Source organism: Microdochium trichocladiopsis (assembly GCF_020744255.1).
Source record: "Microdochium trichocladiopsis strain MPI-CAGE-CH-0230 chromosome Unknown B0I36scaffold_7, whole genome shotgun sequence".
Taxonomy (NCBI): domain Eukaryota; kingdom Fungi; phylum Ascomycota; class Sordariomycetes; order Xylariales; family Microdochiaceae; genus Microdochium; species Microdochium trichocladiopsis.
In genome coordinates this window covers 834472-850642 of record NW_025763550.1, presented here as the reverse complement: position 1 = coordinate 850642, position 16171 = coordinate 834472, and the positions used below count along the sequence as shown (strand labels likewise).

General features: G+C 55.8%; 5 protein-coding genes across 5 annotated transcripts; 3 read left to right on the top strand and 2 right to left on the bottom strand.

The window, feature by feature from the left end:
• Window positions 1-2753: 2753 nt before the first annotated feature.
• Window positions 2754-4117, top strand: B0I36DRAFT_327091 (uncharacterized protein). The gene is made up of 3 exons (XM_046154424.1): window positions 2754-3284; window positions 3373-3556; window positions 3669-4117. The coding sequence occupies exons 1-3, from the start codon at window positions 3058-3060 to the stop codon at window positions 3717-3719; spliced, it is 462 nt and encodes a 153-aa protein (XP_046010241.1). The 5' UTR covers window positions 2754-3057; the 3' UTR covers window positions 3720-4117.
• Window positions 4118-4760: 643 nt separating this feature from the next.
• Window positions 4761-5260, bottom strand: B0I36DRAFT_327090 (uncharacterized protein). The gene has a single exon (XM_046154423.1). It carries the CDS (start codon window positions 5234-5236, stop codon window positions 4856-4858), a length of 381 nt encoding a protein of 126 aa, XP_046010240.1. The 5' UTR covers window positions 5237-5260; the 3' UTR covers window positions 4761-4855.
• Window positions 5261-5601: 341 nt separating this feature from the next.
• Window positions 5602-6616, top strand: B0I36DRAFT_432702 (uncharacterized protein; the record flags this gene model as incomplete). Its single annotated transcript, XM_046162641.1, has 1 exon — window positions 5602-6616. The coding sequence occupies one exon, from the start codon at window positions 5602-5604 to the stop codon at window positions 6289-6291; it is 690 nt and encodes a 229-aa protein (XP_046010239.1). The 3' UTR covers window positions 6292-6616.
• A 4542-nt stretch (window positions 6617-11158) lies between these two features.
• Window positions 11159-13003, top strand: B0I36DRAFT_364642 (uncharacterized protein; the record flags this gene model as incomplete). Its single annotated transcript, XM_046159003.1, has 2 exons — window positions 11159-11392; window positions 12899-13003. 2 exons carry the CDS (start codon window positions 11159-11161, stop codon window positions 13001-13003), a joined length of 339 nt encoding a protein of 112 aa, XP_046010238.1.
• A 2122-nt stretch (window positions 13004-15125) lies between these two features.
• B0I36DRAFT_364641 (uncharacterized protein) lies at window positions 15126-15872 on the bottom strand (the record flags this gene model as incomplete). Its single annotated transcript, XM_046159002.1, has 1 exon — window positions 15126-15872. One exon carries the CDS (start codon window positions 15870-15872, stop codon window positions 15126-15128), a length of 747 nt encoding a protein of 248 aa, XP_046010237.1.
• Window positions 15873-16171: the final 299 nt, after the last annotated feature.

Here is a 16171-nt window from a genome sequence, read left to right as displayed (position 1 = left end):
ATGCAACCTATTGTGGATGGGTTGCAAGACTCGCTCTGAGCTACGGAAGGGCAATCCCCCTAAAGTCCTGCTAGGGTGACGCCGAGATTCTTGAAACCCGATGTCCCTGACCCAGTTGCTGGCTTCTTCGCATCTTCTGGAAATGCCATTCGGTGCCTATCAAGCTGTCATCTTGGACAGACCGGGGATATATGCATGATATATGCAGAGAGGCAGTTGGGATCCGACGGCTAACACAGGAAATGGAGCAATCCGAGAGGCACAGAGTCGAGCTAGGCTGCGCTGGTGTGCTGCAAACCTGGCAGTGGTGGAGGCCGGGATGGCTCGGGCCTGATTATGGTCAACCCTGTTCCTAACCCCAGCCTGAGGATGTGATCTGGCGAGCATGGTAATGATGGAGGTTCATCCTCCTGCAGGCTGTTCTGATGCTTCGCACGATCAGATATAGCCTGGCCTCGGCGACAATGCTCTCCACATGTAGCATTTTTGAGATAAAAGAAACGACGTGTTCCATTCGGGCGTCATGGGCTGAATGGCCTGCCTTGAGTCTTGCCGGCCTTGAGGTTGCACCCGAAGCTCGGCGAAACCGGACACCAAAGCACGGCTGTCAACAGTCCATTTGTCTGATCATGTCTGGGCCGGGAGGGTGACAAGAGAGATGAAGCCAGGACGCGACAGGCTGACCGATTGTGGAGTGTGACGTGGTGCGAAGAGGAAATGAAGCGATGCATCACGATGTACTGCCCCCAGTCGGGCAGGATGACCTGCGTTTCAGGTATGACGGAAACACGAGATGTGCGCGTCTCTGTCTCGTGGATCGCTTTACATCGCGACCTCTCAAGTCGAGGCTGCAGGTCCAGATTGTAGCTGTAATATCACGAATATGTGCTTCCCAGTTTGTAATTGTCCATGCGGCAGTGCGGCGACTGGTTTTCTGGGTACTGGCTTCAAGGTGGGAAGGCGTGACCGCACGGTCGCTGTTGGCTGCCTGAGGCATTCAGACATTGCATCTCCGCTCACCGACCTTCTGCCAAGTTCTGCAAGTCCTCTTCACCCCACCACCGCTATCCGCTTGCAGACCAGTCGCAGTCTGTAGCAACCTTTGCATTCATCCCAGCATCGGACACAGCCACCATGGCGTTGACCATGGCGTCGAAGTCGATGTCTGTATGTGCCCGCCAATGAGAGCCGAGGCAAACGCCACAGAAGCACAATGCAGGCAACACTGCACATGCTCGGCGGCTAAGCTGCAAGGTGGACAGGGGTGCCCAGCCCATATCAACGCCAACATGCACGTCCCGCATGGTCATCAGCACTATCGAACTGAAGTGCGTGCCTCGATCCGGGACTGCGCCTCGACGACCGGCACGATCTGGGCAAGCCCGGCGCGGAAGCAGGGCCTGTCGGGGCCGCCGCCACGGGGCCAACAACGCTAAACAGGTGCAATGGCACTAGGGGCCGTTATGCCGGGGTCCAAGTGCCGGGCTTGCAACACACAAAGCGGAAGCTAGGAGGATTGCGGCCTGCTGTTTGGCACCGCACCAGTGTCGAGATCCCACCTAGTGTGGGCGCAGGCGGCCTGACACCTAACGACCTGCATCGCTAGTCTGGTGGACACCTTGGTCGCTGAAGTGTGTCGACGACGTTGCAGGCCCAGGATCAGGGTTCTTCGAAATGCCTTGGGGTCCGGTGACGCGACGCACATCCCGGCCCGGCCACAAAGTGAGTGAGTGCTATCTCGCAACGGACTGGCTGCACCGTCTGAAGTCATGGTCCTAGGCTGACGGAGGATGCCGCTCACCCGTGCAGCCATACCGACTACGGATTTCTAGATGGCCTATCTGTCAATTTAACGTTCGTCCCTGCGACGTTGACGGGCTGACTACGAGAAATAGTTTATTGAGCCGGGGCCATCATCCTTGCTCCGCCATCCGGATTGAGACAGTCCTCATAGCGCCCCTGTCGTTCGGACTGGCCCTATTCCGTTTTGAGCTCCCCAAGAACATGACACAACATCCCCAGATCATCCAAAGTCATCCATGCACGAGCAAGTTTCGGCCCCCGTGGCGGATCATTGGCTCCACGAGCGTGCAACGGGCGGCTTAGCATTCAACAGGTCGATCTGCAAGCTTGAGGACTTACCGTGCACCTTCCTACTGCCGGCCGTGGTGCGTGCCGGACCTTCAGCGACACAGACTATAGTCTTGTCGCTGCCGAGCAGTATCGGGTTGCGACATCACATGATCCTTCCCTCCTGCAGGGGCCATGCAACTCTAGTGCAACGTGCAGTCTGGGGCCAGCCAATTGCGCGAACTCTCTGATTTTTGAGTGGGCATTATCAATAGCGCGGCCCAATCACGATCTTGGTCGTACGCGGTCATTCCCCTGCGGCCATTTTGCTTCGCCCCAGTCCATGAATGGAGGCCATTGTCGCCAACTAGCCATGCAAAGCGCATCTGTTGTTGGGCCGCGCTTCTTAAGCGCACCGCCAATCTGCTGTTCGGAAGGTTTCTTATTCCCGCAAAGTCTGCCTATGCCACGCTGCCAACATCTGCGCCAAGCTCCACCAGCAGCGAAAAAGCAAAGCCACTGTCTTCAGCAATGAGGGAGGAGCACTACCTCAGCACGCCCCACCCCGTGGCATCCACACTGGAGACATGACCGTGGCCAACACTTTCGGGCTCTGTCGCAACGCCATTCGCCGTGGCGGCGGATTCCTGTAATCAACGGGGCAAAAGGCCATGAGATGTAGAAGAGAGTGTGTTCAATATTGAAAAAAGATATTTGCAATACTATTGAAAGGAGACTGGGCCAAAATCCCGAAAAGGGAAGGCCCCCAAAGTACGAAGTGAAACGATGTGCACCCAACACTGTCGACAAAACGTTGCGACAGCCTGAAATTGTGCGAATGCGAAGGAATAGGCTGGAGTTCCAAGGGCAAGGTCTGACTATTGCCAGCCAGAGATTCATGGCTCTCAATAGCCGCCGAGGTCGTGATGCATCAGTCGTGATCCTCCACAACCCCCAACGTTCCGTAGCATGTGATGTGTGAACATCATGGAGGACCACCCGTCCCCAGTTGTATGTGAGAAAGGAAAGATGCACCGCATAGCATCATGGAGTATAGTCGTGACTGCGCAAGCAATATCATGGATGAGTCGCGAGCATGCGATCGCTCGCATATTATTCTTTCAAGTGAAACGACGCAGCGACTCAAGAGCCTCGGGTCCTCGAGTGGACTCGATCGCCTTCTTCATGAGTTCTGCACTCAGGACGTGCCGTTCCTAAAGGACAGACCGTGCCATGTTAGATATAGGAGATCACCCCAGCGGAGAGCTATTCCAATGTGTATCAAGCAACGTACAGACTCACGTTTGGTGACTGTCATCTTCGCACGCACCCTCCCTCTCATCAACCTTTGTTTGGAAGTGAGGGCAGTCTTTGCAAGACACCCCAGAAGGCTTTTCGGAGCACTCCACGATGTCCGGCAGCTCATGCTCACACTTCGTCTTGTGGTAGCGTTCAATCCATTGGGTGCACATGGTGGCAGATGTCCCTACAAGCGTTCTCATTAGTTCAAGAAGATTCCGGGTTGCGGCCAAAGTCCTCCCGCGGACAAGGGACAAGTGGCGCCACTGGAACAGTGGCTTGCTGAGATGACGACGTACGGTGGTTACGGTGGTTCAAGAAGTGGGTTTGCAGATGTAGGAAGGCGGTGATGGTGCCTGTCGGGATGGATGCTGTTGCCGAAACGTGCCGATGATGGTGGGTGACGTTCTGGATGCTGTTACTGAGAAACCGTGGCGACGGTGCTTGCCTTTATACTTGAAGTCGTCAAGCTGGATCGGTTCGATTATGTTGAAGGATATGTTGGTGATGAGGAAGTACCCATGTTTGGAGTGCTTTTGAGCTTGGGATGTACAGTCGGGCGGGTTGCCGTTGGCCGGCTGCCTTGCTGTGGCTGTAGATGGTCTTCTGACCTTGACCTATCGAAACCCGAGCTGGAAGTGAGGATGTAGGTGCAGCATCGTCACGGAGTGGCATTCGGGGGAAAGGGGAGTTGGCCCTGGCATTGGTGGTAGATCAGGGAGGGATGCCCTGGGCGGGCCAACACAAGTATCTGGAAGGTCAAGTGACAAGGGCAAAAGAAACAGAGTACTCGGCCATGTGCATTGGGAAAATCCGCGTGCCGTCCACACTGCGTGCAGCCAACTCCACCCCTGCACGATGTCCACGGGTGTACTTGGCGTGCAAAGATGGTCGGGTGCTTGTGGCAGATCCACCCAGGCACACTGGGGTCCGTAGCCGCGGTCTATCCACCCCCCAAGCGACCTAAACGTCATTTCAGTGCTTGTCAGGCTAGCTGGGTGAGCAGGGTTGACCTGCAAATCAGGGGACGATGCCAGGCAGAGCTCCAGGCAGCTCGCATTGGTGGAGCCCGAATGAAACCAACATGGCGAGCCACCACACCAGCCAAATTGCCGTGCCCAAGTGCAATATGGACTTCCGCGGCGAATGAGGCGGCTCGACGGCTGTTGCTCGAGTAGCCGATGGAAATGACCTAGAGCAGGGTTATCCTCGTTGGGCCTCTGTGAGGACCGACATGCAAGGGCTGGCGGTTCAAGACAGGGGTGTCTGTTGTTCGCTGTGCCCTACCCACTACTCGGCATGCGGGTCAACGCAGAGCGATTGTGGCGTCCCACGGAGTGCAGCCAATCTCTCGTGGTCCCTTGCTGGCGACATCATCAAAGCTCTCTGCATCGGTCTCGCGATCGCATAGGCGAGCGCGCCGGAAAACATCGGAAGATTCTGGCCCCAGGCATTCTTTTCTTTGGAGGTTGGACTGCCCTCCACATCATGTTGCCAGATTGGAAGCTTGGTGGTCGGCCGCAGCAACCGCCCACCGGCAGACCTTGCCCGCTCGGTGCGACTTGTCACTCTCCTCGGCTTGCTTGGTGATGTCCGAGTGCCGGGAAGCGGGGATGCCTTGACCTTGTTCTAGCCCGTCCCGTGTGTTGCGTTGCAGCACGGCTGAGAGGAAGCCGCGGCCGTTTCCGTCCGCCGTGGTCGCGTGTTGCCGGGGTTGTGAGTGCTTTCTGGGAGACTGGACAAACCAGACCTGTGAGAGGGCATAGCGCGGAGCGGCGATCAGCTGATGGGTATGGGTGTCCATAGGCAGACAAGGGACAGCATGAATACTTGTGTGCATCACAAACACACACGCGGAGGTGCGCATGCACGCGCTTGGCCCCAAGGTTGACACGTACCGGCCAGGGCATGGGAACAGGCACCTCGAGCATCGGTAGCCCTGGCGGCGGGCCCGGCGCGGCAAATAGACGCCACTGGTCTTGCGAAGCATCCAGGGGTTGATGGAATGGTATGGAGCAAGCTTGCGAGATGACAAGTTGGGTGACCAGCAATGCCGGCACGATGGAGAGACGAGCCGGCGGGCCAACATTGCGTGTCCCAATTGCTGGGCACATGCCGGCCCTGGCAATCTTGTCGATCGACTCAACTGGGTCTGCTTATTATCGAATCCATCGTGCTGAAGCTAGCGTGCATACCTCGCGGCGGCATGGAGAACATGGCAATAAGTGTGCGATGTCGGTCCTGGAGGATCTGGCCGTTTGCCTGGAAAGGCCGAGCCCCGGATGCCTGAGGAAGCTGGAGCTCCCGCGCCCAGCTGAGGTCGTGCCTTCCCAGCAAACAGAGGGCTGCCCACAAGGATGCTGGCCACTCAAGTCCGCAGGGTCGAGATGGCCTGCTTGGAGCCAACCCGACTTGTTGGTTCTCGCCATCCACGGCTGCCAGCCCTGGAAGCCCGCCCAGGATGGTGTATGGTCCCCCCAGTCTGGTTCGAGCGGTCACCTGTTCTCGCCGTGGTGCCCATCCGCCGCACGACAAGGTCTCGCAGGAGTCCAGGTGCCCTCCCTCGCCAAAGAACCTTCGAACGCTTCCACCAGCACATGGGCACCCATGATGAAGGCCGGCCCGCCTGTCGTACCAGCATCATTGTCGAAGTGGTTGCGGGCGGCCCCTGGCGATGTCTACACCTCTCTACACAAAGCTGGCCACCTGATCACCGGGAGCCGCCACGGTGACCCTGAGTCCCGGAAGTGTCTGCTATCCCGCAATCAAGCAGCCATGAAGGACCACACGTTGCTGATGTGCGAGTGGGCGTGCCAAGGCCATGTGAGCGTCCTCTTTCTGTCTTCACCACCGTCGCTGGCTCAACACGATGATACATCGGATCCAGTCGAGGTCTACATGGGAATGACAACGCGGCCTTGAGTTCTGGCACTTGGTGAATCGATACAGTACTTCGACCCTCAGCTCAGCTCCTGATCCCCCGATTTGCTGCCATCGCCTGTCCCACCAAGCCCGAGGGTAACATTTTTCCGCGTGTGATTTTCGTCGTTTTTGAAGTTGAGGACTAGCACCGCCGCCTGGGTTCGTGGCCTGCGACAAGGGCCGAACTGCGTGACAAGCCCTGCATTCTTCGATCATCCTGGTCGTCACGACGTGCCAGAACTCCTCTCATTCTAATTTGTGGCACACCACCTATTCTAGAAAGGTTCGCAGCGCCAACACACGCCAGACACCTACTAAAACGATCAGCGACAAGCCCATGCACACCTCACATGCCTCATATGACTATTCGGCACTGATAAATATTACATGAACACAGATGCTTGCCGGTTTTCAGACATGGATAAGCGCGAGTGTCGGTCATCTCCGCGTCGAATCGAATACGATCATGTAGAGGGCCTGAGGGTGGCCGCAATCCTGGTTTTCTGGCAGCCAGGGTTCTATGCCAGTACCAAGCACGGAGACTGCGTTCTCAGCCCAGCGTAGCATTGCCCACTCAAGGGCGCCATGTCGCCCAAAGAGTCCCCAACTTTGTCCGTTGAGATGGTCATGGGTACGACGTGGCTGATGGGTGCTATCGGTGTGTATGGCTCCCTGCTGTGACTCGGTGCACTTTCCCCCAGTAGAGTGCGTGATGTCCTTGGCAGGCGCAGTATCTGACAAAGCGTCAGGAAGAAGTCGTAAATGGCCATTTTTATGGTGTTCTGCGACGAGCTGCACAAGCACATCGACAACTGCCGATGCGGCCACTTATGCAGGCCTGATCTCTCCTTTTGGAGTGTAACACTCTTGTGGGACTGTTGCAGACGATGGAGAAACCTGAGTCTTCAAGATGTCGAGGCCGCTATCCATATGTCACAATCGTCACTTGCTAAGATCATAGAGACTCACCGGGTCGGGAGTGTCAATTAACATCGCTCAAGATGGCTAGCACCTCGTGAGCTTCCGGGCGACTGCCCATTGGTTCTTTGCATCAACAGATGCATAATGTAGTGCGTTCATGAATGCTCCTGCCCGCTTTAGTGGGACACGAGTAGAAGCATGTCCATGGGCAAGGTTTGCACATGGTCATGTGAAATGCTCTGGGTTGCGCCTCATGCCGCAAGAAATTGTGTATCGACTGCGCTTTGGAGGAAAAGACCATGACTCTTGACTCAGGAAGAGGCGCTCTATGGGTAGCACTCTCCCACCATGTCATGTGAGGGCGGCCTGGTCGGAAAGCTGCTCGAGCACACCGGAATTATCGAGTCTTGCTCCGAATCACACCGGGTTTCTATATCAGCGAGAGCTCCTCAAGCCAAACCGGTCACTCTTGAGTCCAGCGAGTGTGCTGTCATGCAAGGTGATTGAATCAGAAGTTGTTGGCCGCCAATCATACGACTGGCCCCAGCACCGCAAGCGCTGCGGCTTCGGACGTTGGTGCGGTCTGCCTCCGGCGAGGTGGTGTTCAGGTCCTTCCTTGCACGAGCACGCTTGCTACAACCGGTGACAACCTGTGACGGTCCTTTTCACCGCTCTTACTTGCTCGTGCTTCGCACGTCTCGAAAGTATGATCCAGCCAGCGAGCACGCTGTCAGCCAGGGCTTGACACACCATTTGCCATACCATGCCATGTCATGCCAGCCAGGCGACGGACAAGCGGGTGCTCAAGCACTTGCCTGGAGCGGAAAGCCAAGTCAACATGCTATACAAAGAACATTATGATCAAGCTCTGCGACCGCAATTGGGCAGTGTGAAGCGCCCCTACATACGAGTATGGTCCACATTCTGGACCGGTCGACCCGGCATCCGTTCAGCTTGTCAACAAATCACCATCCATGACAATCAGAGCCAAAGTGCACTCGATATTGCCACAGCCTTGCGGCAAGTCTGCAGCGGCGCTGACGACACCGGGCACGAAAGCCCTCGTGCTTCCCAAGACCTCTCTACTTGGACTGGTTGCACACACAAAGGGTTTCTTGGACGCCGTCCGGGTTGAGCACCGACTACAGAAATTTGTACTTGGCTCTGCTGTGTGACGGCTTACCCTGGCCTTTCATGCATCTGCATCCGCGTTTTGGCCGCATGCACTGTGGCTGGATCGCTGCCTTTAGCCAGGGAACGCGGCTTGCGTGGAAGAGTCTCGCGTTACGCAGGCGATCTGATGCTCATCTAAAGGCTATCCAGGCGCCGATTTACAATGCCGCATCAATCGATCGAATTCAGTGAGACTCGCGCGAGTTCTTCAAGCTTTGGTACATAATCCACTCTGGATCGACTGCTCCTGGATAGCCCGAACTCCGTCAGCCTTCAACCTCAGAAACGACATTAGATCCTGTAGGAAGGTTACAAAGCCGATTTCGATAGTGTAAGTTAATCATCAGTGCAGATTAGTTATGGGTTACGAGTGCTGATTCCCGTGACGAGCATACGACCTCCGCGCCCATCGTTACACAGCGTGTGGCCTCACCCTGCCAGGCAACAATCGTGGTATCCTTCCAGTTCGCGGAGCGACGGACCGACACGGTTGAGTGGACGACGCGCGACATGCGCTTCTTAGGGCCTTCTCAGACGCTGAAATGCCTGGGCCACTGCAGATTCAGCATCTCCAGCTCAGAGAGGCTCTGTTTTGCACTTTGTATGTGGACAGCCATAGGGTGCGATTGTGCACTTGACCATCGCGCAAGAAGCTTCTGCAGATCGAGGTCTTCCGTCATCTACCGAAGGCCGTCCGGCAGCGTGACTATTGGTCCTCGAAGTCATATTGCGTTCCTGCCTGACTGTGCTCGGAGTTACACATTGCCTACCACGACGGAAATTTGGGTGGACACACTCTGACTGGACGCATTGCCCAAGGCAATATCACCAGATGTCAGGCATACTGGGCTTGGCCAGTTCACCCGACATTTGAAAGGCCTCGCAAAATAGGCACGCGATCCGACTGCCTTGTGACGATATCCCTTGAGCTCAACCAGCACAAACTCGACAGTGTTCTCTTCTAGTGAGCAACCTCTGACCAACACTCCGAAAGTACGGTCGTCTGTTGGTCGCTACGCCAAACGACCGCGCCAATATCCATGGTAGCTATCCAGAAAAGGGGGCAAAAGCTACACGGTACAACGACTGGGGATTTGGCTGGCAAGAAGGGCAACATCTGAGCCATATATATGGCGAGCGATCCCCGCCCCCCGGACAGCGCAGCCACCGTCGAGGCAGAAAAGTCCGTCTCCAGAGCCCACCAGCAAGCCAAGACCGCCCCCGGATAACCATTAGCTCGGGTCAACAGGAAACAGGAACCAGCGGGCCGGGTTTACCCCAGATTTTCGCGGTCCCGTCTGATGGGAAGCCGCTCCGGGCTCTCCCGTAGTGCTGCCAGGGTGTGGCCAATAGGGTTGCGCAGCGGGCGTTCGGCAACGCCTGGCGCTGGAGCCCCCAAGATCTCGCAATCTGGGGAAATCGGGAAGCCACCGGGACTTGACAAGGTGGCTGCTCGATGAAGCAGGCGTGGCACGTGTCGATGGTCTCCACAGGGCGACGTCGTCTCCTGATGTCTGTTCTCGTGAGGTTGCTGGGAGCATATTCAACATTGCTGTCTCGGCGGGGTCAGCATGTCGCGTTCCCTCTGGGGTTGGTAAGTGGGTACTGACCGCTTCTGTTGTACACACACGCGAGGCTGGCCCGCGCCGTCGCTCTGTGCGGGAGCAACGTCCCTAACATTCAAGAACGGGCGTGGGCTTGACGTTGTACAGCAGCGAGCTCGAGGGACATGGCTGCACAGACATCCTCCAAGGAGCTCTGATATCAAAGTGGCTGCCACCTTCTTTCCATCCGCTTGGCTGCCCACCACATGCTGCCTGGCCGTCTGGCACCAATTGTGCCCCCACGTGTTCGATCCTTTTGCTGGTGGAACACGCCATTTGGCCTGGCGCGACAGGACACGTCTGGGCTATTCACGGATACATGGCGATCTCAACGAGAGCCTCAGACGGCTACAGACTCAAAACAAGCCCAAGAAAAAGAAGACTCCGGGATTCACATCCCAGAAATGCTAAGAATAACCTGCGAGGGCCGTGCTGTTCAAAACACGTCTCGCAGAGAGGTCAAACTGTGCGAAGACGTTCCACCGCGCGCCTATGGCGGGTACACCCAGCTCGAGGCAGGCAGGCAGCCGGGTCCCCTCCCTCCCCTTGGCGTGTCAGAAAGGAAGCAAGGTGGGCCGCGGGCACCTTGCGATGTGCAAGGCGCATTAGTTCCTCGACACCTGGGCGCACGGCAGCGGCGGGAGAAGGTGTCGTGTCTCGTCACATGCCCCTGGGGCTCTTTTTTTCTTTGTTTCCGTCGAACTTGCCAGTTAGCGGGGACAGCAGCTTCCGCCCCTCCGGGGGGCGTGAGCCGAAGCAAGGCAAGGCCACCCTGACGCATGGATGGATCAGGTGTGGGTTTTCTATGGGAGTGTCCGCCCGCCCGCGCCACAGAGAGCGAGAGAGAGAGATAGATGCAACACCAGATGTTCCTCTCTGGGCCCTCGGTTATCTGCGTGCGCGCCATCTCACCCCTAGGGGTGATGTTGCCAGAACGCTTACCAATGGCACTCGGGGCTAGTCAGTGAAATGCCATGTAGTGTATAAAGGTTTCCATTGTCCCCCCGTGTTGTGGAATAGGAAAGAGCGAAGGAGGAAAGAACAAACATCACTTTCATCTTGCAAGATCCGTCCTTCCCCTTGAGTAGAGATTCATCTATCTTCAATCCCCAACAACCCGTCGTCCACACACACACACACACGCAAAACTTCCACTCCCATCATCAACAATGTCTGCCGAGAACGACCACGGCTTCCGCCAGATCGAGCCCATGCCCAGGACCTTCCTGTCCCTGGCGCCCGCCGTGTCCAACTCGTACCCGTCCTCGCAAAGCATCAAGCCCGCGACCTCCATGGCGCGCCGCAGCTCGAGCCTGAGCAGCGCCGGCAGCATGAAGATTCTCAAGCTGGGCCCTGTTCACTGGGGCGAGCACGTTGACGAGCACAAGGACGACTTTCACGAGGTCGCCGTCACCGAATGAGGCACCCTTCCCCCCACTTCTCACCACCTCGTCGACATCAACATCAACGGCATTATTCTCCTTCAGTAGTCTTTCGTCCTCTCTCTCACTCTAGTCTGCACACACGTTTTTCCTTTCCTCCCCTTCATTCTATGTTACGGGGGATGACACGAAAATCAAACCACACAAAAAACAGAGGGGGAACGTCGGTGTATGCACGGAGTGCGCCAACGTCATCGCGTGTATGCCATGGCGGGGGAGACCATCATGAGAAGAGAGAAACCCACTCCAGCGTCAGATAATAACACCGAGCAACAAACACCCTTTGGTCTACGGCCAAGCCCACACCAGGTTTTCGGCGTTCCCACTGAGAAGAGCTCAGAAGCGCCGAAAGAGCGAGGGTGGCGTCCCCCCACAACAGAACACCAAAAGAAAAAGAAGAAAAATGCCCTGGAACGACGGGTGGTTTGGGAATCCCAGACTATCTGCAAAAGCACGGCAAGCGGTGTCCTTCTCTCCTGCCAATGACGATCCCAGTGCTTGGCTGCAACGTGTGGGGGGAGGGGACAGGGCTCTGGCGGGGGACGGTGATGCACTGAAGCTTGACGGTCGGTTCGGGGTTTCACAAAGCAAAAAAGCTTGGGTCACCCGCCGCCTGGAACACCCCCAAGGACCACACTTTACAGTAGGGGAGGCCAGCCAGTACGCCCAAAGTTCTGCTGCTGCCCGCGCCCACCACCACCACCGGACGACCAAGGGGCCAAGTAAGCGTGGGGTTCACATAAGATCAGCGAGACAAGCCCACAACAGCAATAGCCGCATGTGGCGCGCTGTAATTACAACACGGCATAGGATAGTACCCAATCAGCTGAACAATCAAAGAACATGTTGCCCGCGTTTTTCGTGTCTATCCATGCCCCAACATATGCTGATCTCGGTCCATGTCTTTTGAGCGCCAAGAAACCACTGCGCGTATTCATTCCCCACGGATGTAGCTTCTTTATTTGCCGTGTCGAAACCAAAATTCTTTGCAGTAATGACAATGCAGTAGGAACCAGGCCAGTCTGGCATCGTATGACCAACACTGCCTTCTTACAAGAGGAAGAGCAGCTTGAGTCGCAAGGTCATTGGTGCGCGTATCGAACTGACCAGACAGTGCAGAAAAGGGGGAGCAAGCCACGATGGGTCGTTTCTGCTCGGGGGGATGCCCTTGTATGAATGAACCATGAAAACCTGGGCTTTCTCGGACCTTTGTTCGGCAACGGCCGCTGTTGCTAAGGCGTTGATGTAACGAGATTCGGACCTGCGTGATGTACAGATACACCTACGGAATGGTAAGAGCTTGCTTTGCCCCCGGAGATCCGGGCTGTCACGTTTTGGTGGGACAATGACACTTTGTATTAGTGCAGTGCAAAGAGAGAGAGAGATGGACAAGCAGTCCTTCCTCATACAAAGGCGGCTGCAGAACGGCACGGCATTGTTGCCCTACTAACCCAGAAGCTACTGCAGGGTGGTGGGTGCAACAAGGCGCGCGACCTGGCGGACGCCCACGACCACAAACCCAGCGCGGCGTGGGGGGCTCAGGGTTGTAATTGGCCCGAGTTCTCTCAGTAGACCTGTGCTGGCTGGCTGGCAACCGAACTGTTTGAAAAGGACCCTGCCTGTGGCTTTGGGCTCCAGTTTTGCAGCTCAGAGTTACTACACTGCGACGGCAATGGGATATGCAAGCCTCGGCAGGGTCACGTTTGGATCTGCGCCTGGACTCGATAGCGGTGAGGAGGGCTCTCTGACATGGAGATAGATAGATGGGGTGGCTATTGCTGGAACCTTTTTTTTTTTGGTCAGTAAGATGCATGCATGCATGCACGCATGCACGCAAGGCCCCCTCGAATTATTGCTTGCTCTATCCGTACCCTACTGGGGCAGTCACTGCAGCAGGACTTTTGGTGCGGAGCTCGATCAGTGCATTCGCCGGAGGATGTGGCCGCGGGCGGAGAACACCAGGGGGGGGCTTCCGTCTGGATTTGAAAGCAACGGCGAAGGGCCAACAAAGTCATCGTTCGGAGGCGCCGGGCGAAGCTGTCATCTCGCGTGCGCGGACTTTGGGTTCAAGGAAATAAGCACCAGTCTTGGTGGTGGAAGACGGATCTGACGTGTCTTACGTCCGGGGGGGTCCGATCAGTCGAAACTACTCGCTCAGATATGATATGCCCAATCGTCCTTGAGAATGCTCACCAGGACGCCGCGTGATCCGAGTCGTGGTCATGGGTTTTGATGACCGTCTTGTTTGTCACCGGCCCGAAATTCCTTGGTGGTTCGCTAGGTCAGTTTCTCTGACGTGTTGAGTCCCGCAAACAAGCGCTTTGCAGGCTGTGTGCTATGAGTAGAGAACTCGCCATTGAGCCCAGTTGACGCAACTGCAATTGGATGTTCATGTAGCTGGACCCTGATACGGCTGTAGAAAAATGCTTCAGAACAGGAAAGTCCAAAGAGAGATAGAAGAGAGAACGAGTCAAACGATGTTAACTAGCATAGTGCCCAAGCCAAGGATTGTCACCCGTGACCCGAATGTGTCAATACCGTATGGTACATAGCACTCAGTCGAGAACATGGCCTATATATGAGACGCCACGAAAACGTTATTGTTCCTTATAGTACGCGTTGTCTGCTTATGAGTTTAGCGGTTCTATAAGTCTAACATCCAGTAAACGTGCCGCTCGGTTGGACTTAAAGAAATGCTAGATACTTTACGGATGCTGCCCTGAATGACTGTACTGTGGGAAATTCAAGGGACATGGAGATTGCCCTGGCAGTTGGGCCACGAGACTTGATCACCAAAGAACAAGACCGAAGTAATGTCAACTTCAGTGCGACGTTTGAGCGATTCTTACAGCTTCTCTATGAGCTCCGACTCCGCATATGACAGGATGGCCGTAGATGCGAGGACCAGTCATGCGGACGTGCATCCTTTCAGAGACGACAAACCGAGTTTGAAGGAGTCGCTGGCAGGCCAAGTTCCGAAAGAAGACCATTGGCGTGACGACAAGAACCATACGCTTTCGGGACGGGAAGCAAACCGCGATGAGAACGGCCAGTTTCTGGGCTTGTGGACGAACTTGGATGAAGATATATCGAGCGACATGGTCGGGGGCTCATATATGATTTACTGAACGCCCATAGTGCTGGCAAGACCGCGGTGACTACCTATCTTTCCCACTTGCTTAGGCGGCATCACATGCTAAAGCTCTTCTGCTGGTCAAATTCCCATCCTAGTAGCTTCTGTCTGGACCTTCTCTGAATGTCGACTGAAGCTATTGTAGGCAGCAGTGATTATGCTAGAGACGGTGATGAAGGGGAAGGCCGTGGTCATCACCACCGTCACGCTTAAGAGAGTAAATTTAACGGCGTCGTGGTCGAGTGCATTTGCCTCGAAGGGGAACGAGGACTTGCAAGATGGTGAATTATTTCATGTTGCATCGTGTTTAGTGACGGCAGGGTCCAGTCTCCGCCGAATTGAGCTGGGCGAGCGGAGACATTTTGTTTCGTTGCGCAGATCTTGCTTGGAATAGTAAGTTCCGAACTACGTACGTGAAACCAAGATATGCAGTGTTTCGTGGTGGCAGAATTGTTGCCGATCTGCTGTATTGATCAGCAACTGAGCTGTCTCTTGGCAAGTCACTGTCTTCCGCAAGAGCCAGCATGGAAGTATTCTCGAGACATGCAGATGGATTTGCCTCTATCGGAAGCGATCGCCAACACGAAGGATCTTATGACCACGGCCATAGGTGTTGACCATAGCACGCCAGTCCAGCTTTATCCAATGCTGAGACTTGACTCTTGCCACGACGACAGGCGGCTGCGAATAGTCCTGCTTCTCCTCATCGCCAAGTGTCTCATGGAACGGACACCAAATGGCGTAGTGCTCGCTCCCTGCCCACACCTCGACATGCTCGAGGTCTGGATCGTCAAGGAGCTTAAAGAGTGCTTGCCACGGGCTGCGAGTCATGAGATCAGGCGCCTTGTCCGTCGCAGGGCCACCTCGACGACCAAGCATGGACACAGGCGGTGGTGCAACTAGGTCGAGGCGGATCTTGAGATACCTGAGCGTCCCGCAGAGCGTCATATCGCTGAGGGCTGGGGCCAGAGAGTTCTCAAAGATGCCACCCACTCGGCGCAGGTCGACTGTCAATCGATGGATTCGTCTGCGGGTATCCTGCGCTTGCGGGCTTAGGAATCCGCCATCGCGAATCAGCTCAGGGGGTAGCCGATGCGTCGTGGAATCAACGATGAATTCGTTCTCCATGTAGAATATCTCGGATGCCTCTCGATACATCTGGAGACTGACAAGAAACAGACCCAGCGCAGGAATTGGGGGGCCGGTACCAAACAGGTTGATGTCGATGGGTGCTGGCAACACGACAAGGTGCCCGAGAATATCGGCCCGCAACTCTGGTGGAAGGTCAAAGAAGTTGAAGGGAGCCATGGTACCCGAGAGGCCGTAGATGCCGGCTACCTGGTCTCAGCAGTGCCGTCCGGGGCTCCTGGGCGTAGAAGATCTGGGAGGCTGTGCGAGGGAGCGGGCATCTTGCGCGCGACTGATCACAGACGGGAGACAGTTGATACTAGCAGCGGGCATCCCATTGCAGGAGCAGCCGGGTTCAATTTAGATGATGGTCGTGACACTGTTACCGTCGACGTGTAGATCTTGTCGACCTTTTTGTTCATGTGCAGAAGCAGAAAAGTCATGGAGGCCGTTTGTGCCTGGCGACAGCTTGAATGTCA

Bases quoted from the DNA above. Each gene is read 5' to 3' on its own strand.
- B0I36DRAFT_327091 (XM_046154424.1), top strand. From the start codon at position 3,058: ATGGAGGACCACCCGTCCCCAGTTGTATGTGAGAAAGGAAAGATGCAC. The intron at 3,285-3,372 runs CTAAAGGACAGA...GTACAGACTCAC, and splicing joins GCACTCAGGACGTGCCGTTC to GTTTGGTGACTGTCATCTTC. The intron at 3,557-3,668 runs CTACAAGCGTTC...ATGACGACGTAC, and splicing joins GCACATGGTGGCAGATGTCC to GGTGGTTACGGTGGTTCAAG.
- B0I36DRAFT_327090 (XM_046154423.1), bottom strand. From the start codon at position 5,236: ATGCGCACCTCCGCGTGTGTGTTTGTGATGCACACAAGTATTCATGCT.